Here is a 12,478-nt window from a genome sequence, read left to right on the forward strand (position 1 = left end):
ATCTGAAAATATTAAATTATCTGCCAGAGGAACACTGATGACCACCAGGCTTCATATGACTGAACACTTAAATAATTTGTATCTATGTACTTTTTCACATAATCTTACAAAATTTTAAGGTATTCAGAGTGATTTAATCATAGGACGAAAATGAAAACATTTATTCTATATAATAGTCTCATTCTAATAAAAGTATGACATTATGCTTCTTTCAAGGTCAGTGTAATTATTCAAGGTCACATTAACACTTGAAAATAGCTGAAATTCAATTTCCCTTTCAATTACTCTCCAAGTAAGATTCTAGAGACATAGCATGGTATAATAGAAAGATCACTGGACCAGTAGTCACAAGGCCAGGATTCTAATACAAGTTATGTGAGTTGCATGAAATTTAGTTATGCATGAAATGTGGTAATTTAGTCACACTTTCTGGCACTCAGTTTCATCATTTGTAAAATGAAAGAATTTCATTTATTAAACAAATATTTACTAAGCTGTCACTTAAGCAAGGCTTGGTTGTAGAGACTGGAGATACATGGGACATAGTCCCTATTCTCAAGGAGCTTCCAAAACAAAAGTTGGGAAAACATATGGAAATAATGGATACAAGGGACATAAAGAGAAAGGAAAGATCCCCAGCAAAATGTCATAAGTAATCTTAGGAGAAATCACTTTTTACTTGTGGGTTGGGCTAGATGACCTTTAATGTTACTTCCAGATCTAAGATTGCAGCATCATCAAAATAAAACTCTTTATATACAGTCTTCTGAATAGCTGAAAGTAATTCATTGGCATCATATCAATGATCCTCATAAAAACTAAACAGAATTATTTATATTTTACCAACAGGGAGATTGATATATCCAGAGGCTAACTGGCTTTCCCAAATTACTGAGTGAAAAAGAACACAAATCTCTCAATTCTCAATACAATAATTTATTCACTAGACCATGATGCCACTCGTGTAATTATTTAAGTCATTTGAATAGAATGGAAAAAATGCTGGGTAGTCTGTGCAGTCTTATTATAATAACTACTTATTCAAATTTCTAATCAAATTAAACGCTATAAAATAGTCATATTTTCACATTTGTATCTATCAAAAATAGGCTTTAAAAATGTAACTTCATACAAATTAAATCTAGTTAATATTAATATATTATGAAAGTTTACAAAAACCTTAGAGTACTTTTCATTTCGAAAACATCCAAGGTGTTTAACAAATTGATATATATCATCATGTCATTAAAAACACCATCACTAAGTTTTAAGTTAAATGATAACTTGAAAAAAAGGAGCCTTGTTCTATCTGCATTGCATTTTCTAAGTTATACATCTAATAATGCGGCAGTAAAAAAGTATATTACTAACATAGATTATCTTGTACCTAAATTAAAGCACTGGCATTTTTATAAACACTATAAGCATTTCCTGGACAAATATGGAGAACATTAAGTGTTGAAGGACTTAATTTTTAAATTAAATGGGCCATAGTTTTAATTAGTATCTGTGATTTAAACCATTTCCTCTCCCTAACCACAAAAAAGCTTTACTATGAAATTAAGTTCTTTAAGACTTTTATAAACTAAGTCTATACTCCGTGTGACCTTACAAGTAACTATTTCTCGGGCATAATTTTTGTGCCTTTCCAGTTAACTGGAAAAGACAATTTTTGTAGATGTGAAAATGTGAACATTCCAAAAAAGAAGGTCACTGGCTTGAAACTCTGCAATGGACTAAAAGAACAGATAAAAATAACTACGGGCGACAGTATCAACATTCTCTAGTGGAAGTTTGTGTCCTAAATGTATGTGCTCTTTCATGAGTAAATTACAAGGCCAAATGGAAACTGATATTACGATTCTCCACCCATTTTACTGGACATGGGCAAATGCACTATGATTTCTACACATGACCTCTATATCTCCAAGGTGCAGAAAAGGGTCATTTCAGTACTTTTCAACCTAACCTACATTGCTTCCAATAAAATTTTTGTAATGATAAAAGAAAATTTCTATGACTAATGAACAAAAATGCTCATGTACAAGTCCAATCTAAGCTAATCAAAGGTGTTTATGTAAAAGCAACATAATGGAGCATATAGCTAAAACAGAGAGGCATAGGGGGAGGAAAGTTGGACTAGATGGCCTCTGAGGCCCCTTACAGTTCTAGATCAATGACCCTATGAATGGGTGAATCTATCATTCACCTTCATAGATAGATAATTATAAAGAATATCAAAATGCAATTAAAATACAGATGAAACAACAGAAAATAATTGTTTTATATTCTGAAAACTTGTACTCAAACAGGAATAAGACATTTCAGTTGAAATTTACTGTTGTTAGTAAAAAAAAAAAGTGACAAAATGGAATACATAAATATTAATGTATTGCATAAAATATGTAAAAATTACAAGGTAGACCAGTTTAAACTTCTATCAATTTCTCAATTGAAAAAAATCACTATATTTCATAAACTTTCACAATAAATCAATACAGAATTGAGAATCTATGGGAAATATAAAAATTGATATTTACCTTCTTTTGGTTGTGCCATAACTGGTGTCTGAGTCTCCTTTGTGTATGTGACAATTTCTCGGGGAGGAAAGTCAACTTGTGTAATTTTAGCCATCCCAAGTTTAATTGGTCCTCGTCTAAATAAAGTGAATACAAATATTTTTTAATACAACAAATGGCATACATTTACAATTTCAAACCACTTTAGTTTGGGAAATTAATAATTTAAAATGTATTTTCATCCCACATTGCTAAAGTATATAGTTACAATTTAAATAAAAATAAAAATTACTATAATCACAAATTTCAAATGAATTTAAACTAGTATTTTAACAAAATGAAAAATAACTATAAATAAAATTGTAAGATATTTCTGAACATTATACAACTGCTGATTTTTAAATATACAAAATTATTTTTATTGAGTGAACAGAATAAAAAGAATTTCTTTAAGAAATGAATTTCTGGGTGGAGACATTAATTAAGACTTATGATTGAGCTATTTTCAAATAAGTAATCAGTAACATTATTTGACATAGTTATATTTTCTAAATGAAGGAAAGAGGAAAATTGGGATTCACTCAATAATAGCTCAGTTTCTGTAGATTCAGAATGAAGCAAGTAACTTTAGGGGTTTTATTTAAAATACTATTTTTTATGTATTTCATTTTGCAGGAAATTGGCAATCATGATTATTTCTAGTTTGGGTTCTAAAATTTTTAACTTTTCTCATTATACTTCTGCCTAATCAGTATTACTCTCAACTTTACACAGGGCTAACTGAGGTACAGGAACATTTATTAAATAAATTATCTTTTGAGGACCATAGATAATAAAAGCATATAGGTTCCCCAATAAAACACTTTTTCATTCCTTAAGGCAGGGGAAGATTAAAAAATAAACATTCATTTTCTCATTTTGGGAATGGGTAGGGAAAGACAGGGTGATGAAGAAAAAGGATAACAATCATCCATTTTAGGCATCTGAGCAAATGGATGTAATTTAGAATTGCAAGTGATTCCAAATTTGTGTTTTCTAAGCTGGCATTTATTTAACAAACTCATGAATAAGTTCTCAACAATAATGTCTTAAGTAAACCTTCCCTCAAAATAAGTTATATTCTATATTTATATTCTCTACCCTATAGGATGGTATAGTGGATAGAACATCAGCCTTGGAGTCAGAAAGAACTGGGTTCAAGTCCTATGTCTCATACCTAGTGGCTGTATGACTGTGGGCAAGTCCCTTTACCCTTCAGTGCTCTACACAACTTTCTAGGACTGCCAGTTGCAGAGAATGTACTAATCCGAATTGGTAGAGAGAATTTCCTCTACCAATAAAAACACAGGTTCAGCCCCTCTCCCTATATATGCTGTAATTCCCAGAGTATCACAGTAGTATCACCATAATATTCAAACAAGTGTCCTGTTAACAAGGGATTTTAGATTAAAAATTTTTTTTCAGGGGCAGCTAGGCGGCACAGTGGATAGAGCACTGGCCCTGAAGTCAGAAAGACCTGAGTTCAAATTTGGCCTCAGACCAAACACTTGACACTTACTAGCTGTGTGACCCTGGGCAAGTCACTTAACCCCAACTGCCTAAAAATAATAAAAAAAAAGATAAAAAGAAAAAAAGAAAAATTTTTTCTCATAATGGGGCACTTCCCAGTATTCTGAAACCAAATAAAAACCCCTATGTGATTTGATCTATGGAAATTATTAGCCAATTAAAAAACTCTGCTACAAATGTTTTAAGCATAGAAATTCAATATCTGATGCAGGGTTTAAGAAAGTTTAAAATGTGTTCTCTATTTTAGGACTATAGTAGTCTTACATAAAGAAAGGAATAGATGGCAGTGTGATGAAATTATATATTAAATGGGCAAATTTAGGAGAACTTTAATCTGGAATTGCAATGATCACAATTTTTTAAAAAAGTTTTGTAGACTTTAAAGGGCAAACCATATGAAAAATTAATCATTTAAACTTCTGAAGGGGGAAAAACAGATCAAAAGTTAACTCTAAATCAGTTACATTAGGTCTAGATTACTGATTTGAATGCATTTGGCCCTTATTGCAACAAAATTATAGTATATTAGAAATATATCTTCCCCCTCCCCCCAATACAGTAAAATCTCATTTATCTGGCAATCTCAATAATCTAGAACAACAACTAATGAAAAATAAGAAGTAGACCATAAAGGTTTCTGAATATAACAAAACTGATGTCACAAAACTTAGGCCCTAAGGCTTAGGTTCTCAGAAGCTAAGCGCTTTTATTTGATAATTGAGTTTCTTATAGAATTCTTAATCTCATTTCCCAGATAGCAAACAGATTAGAAGCAGTAATACAAAATTGTGGAAGGGATGCTGGAAGCAGGCACATTGATGGCACCAAGAAATGACAACTAAATAGGGAGAGAAATGGAAAAACTAAAAAATAAGACAAAAATATTCAAAAAGAATAGCATTTTGAGACTTTGGCAGAAGGACAAATGGCCTTAACACCTCAAAAACCACTGGGAGCATCACCCAGTTATAGCATAGTGCAATAACTAATGGTCAGGATAATCTTGAATTATTTGGAAAAGGTTAGATTATGTTCAGCAAAAAATCTGTGCCTGATATTTGCTAGCTTTGTGGCTCTGGACAAATCATTTAGAGGGTCACTGCCTCATGCAACTCCCTCAAACTTGATTCCTGTATTAAGTTACATGTATTAAAGCAAACTTGATTTGGGAAGGTGGGAAAATTTTAGAAATGCTTGCATCCAAAAGGATAAAAAAAAACCAACCCAAATATTTGGTCCCTTAATTATACACAAAGATTCAATTATGTGCCAGATAAATGAGCTATGAACTGTAAAACAAATACTTTTCAATCTGTACTGCTTTATCTTTTATACACAAGAATAATGTCACAAAATATCACATTAACTTATTAAAAAATGGAAGATAAATCTATTCAATACCCCAAATCAGAATCGGAATGAAGCTGGAGAACTGATGGATCAGTATCCCAATGCAGCGTCCTGATTGGTTGTAGGCCAACCATGCAGCATTAGTGAAAAAGGTCATAAGTTAGTGAAGCAAATAATTTCTATAAATGTGTAAAAATCATTGCTTATTCATTGTTTAAGATTTAAACTAAAAAAAAAGATTTAAACTAACATTCTGGTTAGTAGAAACAAAAACAGTTAATATTCAAAGCTTTAGTTCATGCAGTAAGGAAAATATGGTTAAAGGACCAACCATATAATTCAGAGCAGTTAAAAGATATATCCAATATTTTTGGAAAATACAAACTGCACAACAGCAGATAAGAATAGCACAAAGCAAATAAGACTGGCCCAAATCGTACATTATTTGTAAAACACAGCAAGTTAAGGTAGAAAATGTTGCATCCTTATCACACAAAATTAGTTTTAAAAAAATCTTAGCATAGTAACAATCTTGCCCAGGGCATTAAATGTGTGCAGGAAATTGTCATATTGGTTAAGGAAATGAGTCAACACATAAGCCTTTTGGTAAGGAAACCAAAAAAGACTATTCCACTGGGATACTAAACGACTAGAGTTTCCAAAATGTGACCCTGCTGTAATTTACAGGTTAAGCACTGCCTTGGGCTTCTTCTATATGTCATCTGTTTTTGAAAGCAAGTAAACTTGATTCAGTCTTTAAAAATTACATTAGAATATTTAAAAATATAATTACACACATTATTTACACACAGTGTTTATATTACTTTTCTAAAAAGCAAATTTAGCCTAAATTAATCTTGATTTGTTTTTGGCTTTGCTGGAGGATAAACAAAAACAATTGTCTGAATTAGCTCAAACTAGTCTAGCCAGCTACTTCCAATTCTACTAGAGAACAAAAAGACATTTCTTCATACCAGCATTCTTATGATTATGAATGAAAGCTCAGTTATACATAGCAATACATGGAGACCACAATCCTTACACATACATTAAACATAAACACATGCAATCCATTAATGCTATAATTTTAGTAAAATATATTTCCGCACATTTAAAGAAAACACAAGAAGCTACATATGCACCAGTAAAGACACGATGTGATTTTGTCTACTGTATTTACCAATTTAATTGACTTATAAAAGAAAACCTTTATTTTTAAAATGCATACAGCAGGCTTTGGAAGCTTTCTATAAGACAAAACTAAAGACAAACCACAAAAGTCATCTCTCTATTTACAAGAAGATTCTGCATACTTTGCATAGAGAGAGAGAGGAGATGACAGGGAAGATCTGCTTTGTACGAAACAATGAAGCCAACAAACTTGGGCTCTGTTAGACTAAAAGGGGATTTCAAGAGATGTCCTACAAGGAATGCTCTGTCTTCAGACTCTGTATTATAAAATGACTGCTATAGCTGCTATCAACGACATAAAATTTCATATGGAGGAAGAGGTAATTTTAGTCTCTAATCAAACACGGTTTTAATGGATCAAGGAGCTGACTTCAAAATGCCCCCGGAAGTGAAAAAGGCATTGCAAAACAGAGATGCAATGTTTCTACAACTAGCTTTTGATTACAGGACCTTATAGACAGAAAAAGAAAAAGAGAAATGAAATTCACACATAAATCCAAAAGTCTTATCTTAGTCAACTCTTTCAACATTTTCTCCCAACAAACCGTTGACCAGAGCTACTAATAATTAGCAAAATTGACTGCATTTCATCTGGCTTCTTCTCTTCCCCCTCTTTGCCCCCTTGTCTCAGGTAAGGAAAAGGTGGCTACTGAGAATTAAGAAAGCCAGAAGAAAGAGGAATGTGGGGAAGTGAAAAATCAGCACTTAAAGCAAAGAGGTTTAGATTCAGGTTGAAAACTACTTCTTAATTACTAAGATTCAATGTTCATTTCTAGAGAGTTGCCAATTTCATTTCTTATTATCTCTTACATTTTTTCCACTAGTAATGTTCTCGTCACCAAGAAATGGAGGTTATGGCACTTTTATCTTTTCACTTTTGATTGACTATATATCCCAACTATTTCTCTATATCCTGGGGAGTCTATAAAATCCATCCCAAACATTTCTCTCCTCTCCCTTCCCCCTTATTGTTCCATTGCCCCTTCCAAAGTATCTTCCCCCCATGCAATTATAGAATCTTGGCAAACTTGCTAGATCCTTTCACTTGTTGAACTTTTGGGGCTCATAATTTTCCTTTCAATATTTCTTCTTAACATCTCTACTCTTTTACTCTATTCTCACCTTTCCACTTTCTGGCTTTTCAATGCTCACCACTCTCTGTCCTTTTCTGTCAAATAATGTCTTGTATATTGGCATTTGGAAACACCATTCACCTACCAACCAATTCTCTCACTTCTTTCAATGCTAAATTCCTTTGCTTATCTTAACCCTAAGACATTTTTGAAAATTAGGTAGCTATCTTTCCCTCCATTCTTTTGAGAATTTAGGTCTCTATATCAGACTATAATTTTAATAAAAATATACTATAAAATGATAGGACCAGAAAGGACATCAGCATACTCTACAATGACATATTTACATATTCAACTTTAAATTTATAGATGTTTAATATATGTAACAATCATGTCAAATATTTATTGAAATGGAAAAGAAAAGTCAATGTTCTATGACATACTTGTGCTAGTCACTTATTTTTCAAATAAGACATATTTTCAAGCAAATATTTATTTGTTTTACCCTAAATATTTAAGAACATTTCTGTCTAAAAATAAACACTAAACTCTCTCACATTAGTGTGTATTATGGTTATAGAATTCAGGTTAATTAATATTTACCAAAATTAAATGAGGTATTTCACAGAACTTCTATCAGTTATGATTATGCCAGTAGAAAATACCTAAATTCAACTTCTCAAAAATTCTCACTATTACAAAAATAATTTTTAGATGAGTAACAGTAAAATTATTGAGACAAATTTATGGGAGGGCATGGAGAGAGTTTCAGGAATCAATTACAACCTGCATCATTGTAGAGAATGCTCATGTTGATGAGATGACAGATCTATTAGAGTATCTGAGTTAATAGTGAAGTAGAGAAAGCCATCATGAAGAAGCAGTTCCAGTACCTGGTCTCAGAGCCCTGCCTACTACTATGATTTTTGAATTTTCTTTAAGATGTGTATGGAAAAAAAGTTGAGTTTCTCCCTCTTCCTTCCTGGGCAACTACAAAATAAACCTGGGAAAACTTGCTAGACAATATCCCTTCTTTCTCCTTTTCTATAGAAAACAATAGTACATTTTTAAAAAGTTGCTACATAATTCCATGTCATTTAAATTACTTACACTTACAAATTGTATTTCACAGCAAACCTAATGTAACATACTGTTCTTACAGAATTTATGTTATGTCTACAAGTTAAAAATGATAGGGTGAGCAACGAACTTAAAAATAACGCAATCATTTTTCCTAAGAACACTAACAATAATAAAACACGTAACTTATAGATAGTGCTTTAAGTTTTGCAAAGTGCTTTAGACAGCAGTTTCATACTAACTTAAAAATAATGCAATCATTCTTCCTAAGAACACTAACAACAATAAAACATATGACTTATAGATAGTGCTTTAAGTTTTGCAAAGCGCTTTAGATAATAGTCGCATACTACAATTATTAATCCTATTTTACAGATGAAGTAACTGAGGCTTGAAGTAGTTTGAGTGACTCATCCATGTTAATAATGAGTATCAGAGTTAGGATTTGAGAAAAGTTTTCCTGAGACAATCTTGCAATCTGTCCTCAAAAACATGCTGGATCTCAAACTATTTTTGCAACACTTTAAGAAATCTTCTATTATGTTTACTAGAGATCACAAACTTCTCAAAAAATTTTCAACAGATAGTAAATTTAGAATTATTAAATTTAAATTATTAGAACTATTAAATTTAACTTAAGAAACTATGGAGGTACTGTTGTGAAGGTAACTATGATAGGATGAAAAAATTCCCACTCCACAAATCAGAAATTGAAAACCAATTTTAAATGTAATATTTATATAATAGGTAGGCATAATACATCAAATACACACATTTATAAAGTATAATAAATTTTTCCATTATTTTGGAAGGATGTTGATTATGATGATGATGCAAAAAGAGGAATTATTTGGAAATCTATTTGGCAAACAAAAGTATCACCAGATATAGTCCAAAATGTGGACTACTGGGATATCTTCCACAAGGTATCACTATTAAATACATTTGACCTTTATCACCTATAGTTTTTGAATACACTAATTTGATCCAAGACAGATGAACTATCTTATTAAATTATAACACTGTTGATTTTTAGAACTATTTCCCCTGTCTCTGTTAGGAAGGTGAAATGGTTAGTTTTACAATCATCCACTAAATGTAACCAATCTCTATAGTAAGTTATTTTTAGTTGCTTAATTACCTTGCTAATTGCCTCATCTTTCCATTTTGCTCTACCCAAATGGGCATGGCTAGTGAGCAGGGTTCAAGTGGAATGAATAAAGTCTCGGGAGACACATTTTACTAAAGCAATTTACACACACACACACACGTACACGCATATGTGCAACATGTATATTCTGGTCTAGTCAATTACGATAGTACTTAGGAGATTAACACTCTGAACTTTGGTTAAGACTATAGAACAGTCCAGAACTTCATGTCATTTCATTATTTGGACTGTTAAAAAGAACTCTTTAATTATTTAAAGAATAATTATACCATTCATCTTATGGATCACCCAAACCCTTTACTTCTTTTCTTCCTCCTCTTCTTCCCCACTTCTGGACCTTCATTATTTGTCTCAACTTCAATCAGGAAGGCCAAGAAAGGCAAAAATTCATATTTAAATTGCTGCTATGTGTCACATAAACCAAAGCATTTTTGGGGGGGAGGGTGAAGGGGAAGAAACTAATACTTGGCAAAAAACAAGGGCTTTAGATTAGCTATGTATTTTTGTCATACACTTAGCTTTGACTGCAAGAGACAGCTGAAAGCTGTATTTTTAAATGTTTTCAGCACCCAATTAAAGTACCAAAATACAGAATTCAAATATTATTAGAGATCACAAAGAAAAAGGTTAAGACCAAAGTAAGAAGGATTTGGAGGGTTAATACACAAATCCTAAAAGGTTCTTCAGCAGCAACTTAAATTATAACTGAACTTTGCTGGGAAGTTACACGTGTGCAGGATCCTAAGACAAATCTAGAAAGTTATTATTTTTTTTAATAAAGGGAAAGTAAGTTCAGGAAATACTAACAATGAAAAAGGTTAAGTGTTCTTAGCACTTATTCCTAATGCTTTGTGCAACATTTTTTTCCCCTCAATGAGTAAAACCAGTAATTAATACAACATGCTCATATTAAGACATGCTCATATTAAGAAGAGAGAATAACTCATCTATTATAGGAAGAGTTTATCTGAGAAGAGACTTTCCATACTATTTTTTTTATTGACTCCAAAAACAGATTACATAATCAAAACGTCTTCTTAGGGTTTAAAGAAAAACATTTTAAAGTACATTATCTGAACCTATTTTTATCAAGACATAAAATGGCATGAAATCACTTCTGCTGATTTAACAGTATAATAAAATTAAAATCTCTTAAAATTTCCCAGTTTAATACAAGCAACATCCATGCCAATCAGATTTCAAAATATCAACACTAATTCAACATTGTTATTTAGAATTCTCCTAAAGTATCAACAGTATTTGGGCAATGAAAGCATTCCATCATTAAAATATTAAAAGAAAATTACTGTACCTAGATCCCACGGCGCCATCTCCAGAGTCTTGGCTTCCAGCCTCACTTGGAGTACTCACAGATTTGGAGGATGGAGACATAGGAGGAGGGACTAAATAGTGAAACAGACAGGTATCCGCTGTTACTACTCGAAGAGGTTGTACAGCTTATGATGTTTCAAAATTAATTTAACATGAAGTAATTAACACAAAGAAAAATGGCAAACAAAAAAAAAGAAAAGAAACACGAGTGAAAATGGACAGTAGAAAAAAAGGGAAAAAAGACAAAGTTAACAATGCATGCTGGACATTCGTGCAATTCCTCTGACAATGCATTTGGGCTTGATATTAAAAACAAACAAACAAACAAAAAACCTAAAGACAACTACGGAAGTGCATTCTGATCTGAGCCACCACTAAACATTAGCACTAACTTTCAAAGGAGACCATTCCTTCTATGCTAATATTTTACTTTTAAAATCACAAAATAGTTATTAACATTAACAATTACTTCCAAAATTACAACTACAAAATAATTCTAGACCATAAAGTTTTACTTAAATTTTATAAGAATTTGAAGTCAAAGGTAATTATCCCTAATATAATAATGTTAAAACACCAAGATTCATGTTTAAATCACTTCAGTTCTTTTTCCTTTAAAAGTATAAAAATTTAGAAGAGTCATTCTATGAACAAAATACAAAAAAGGAATGAATGTCTCCTTTAAAGGGTCCATTAATTTCCAGCAAGTTGGGTAAAAAATGCAAACAAGCCATAAAGCAACATGCCTTTTAAAAGTGATGCACAACAAAAAATGACAGCATGCAGCTTAAAGAAGGCAAGACTGAAGTTAACTTTCTTACCCCAGTATTCAGATTAATAACTGAAGTGTACAAAGATATAGACACCCAAAATATTCTTAATCCCTTCTTATATAGAAATGTACATTTTTCACAGTAGATAAAGCAAAAAGAGAAAAAACTTATCCCATAAGATGGAAGTTTTCAATGCTATATTATAAAATATCAGTTGGTTGCACATAGTCCAAGCAACTGAATTTAGTAATACTTCACAATTATTATTGCAGGTAGCACAGGAGGATCATCGCTGCCATCTTCTGGTTAAATTATACCATGACGGCCCAGAGTTCAAGTAGCTTTCAAATAATATTTCAATATGCAACATTAACATATTTTAAACTGACTTTACATCAAATAGCTACTTCATTGTAATAT

At 31.8% G+C, this 12,478-nt stretch overlaps 1 protein-coding gene across 3 annotated transcripts in view; it reads right to left on the reverse strand.

The window, feature by feature from the left end:
• DYNC1I2 (dynein cytoplasmic 1 intermediate chain 2) overlaps nt 1-12,478 on the reverse strand; it is a 65,395-nt gene that overhangs the window by 25,216 nt on the left and 27,701 nt on the right. For 2 of the 3 annotated variants that reach the window (XM_020990958.2, XM_078146972.1), the window contains exons 4-6: nt 11,266-11,356; nt 5,490-5,549; nt 2,541-2,656 (exon numbers count right to left, since the gene is read on the reverse strand). In XM_020990958.2, coding sequence (XP_020846617.1) covers nt 2,541-2,656; nt 5,490-5,549; nt 11,266-11,356 — 267 coding nt within the window. The remainder of the gene's footprint in view (nt 1-2,540; nt 2,657-5,489; nt 5,550-11,265; nt 11,357-12,478) is intronic. The other variant, XM_078146973.1, reaches the window with a different exon arrangement.

The sequence above is a fragment of the Phascolarctos cinereus genome, unplaced genomic scaffold (genome assembly GCF_003287225.1).
Source record: "Phascolarctos cinereus isolate Bilbo 61053 unplaced genomic scaffold, phaCin_HiC Scaffold_726;HRSCAF=1367, whole genome shotgun sequence".
Classification (NCBI taxonomy): domain Eukaryota; kingdom Metazoa; phylum Chordata; class Mammalia; order Diprotodontia; family Phascolarctidae; genus Phascolarctos; species Phascolarctos cinereus.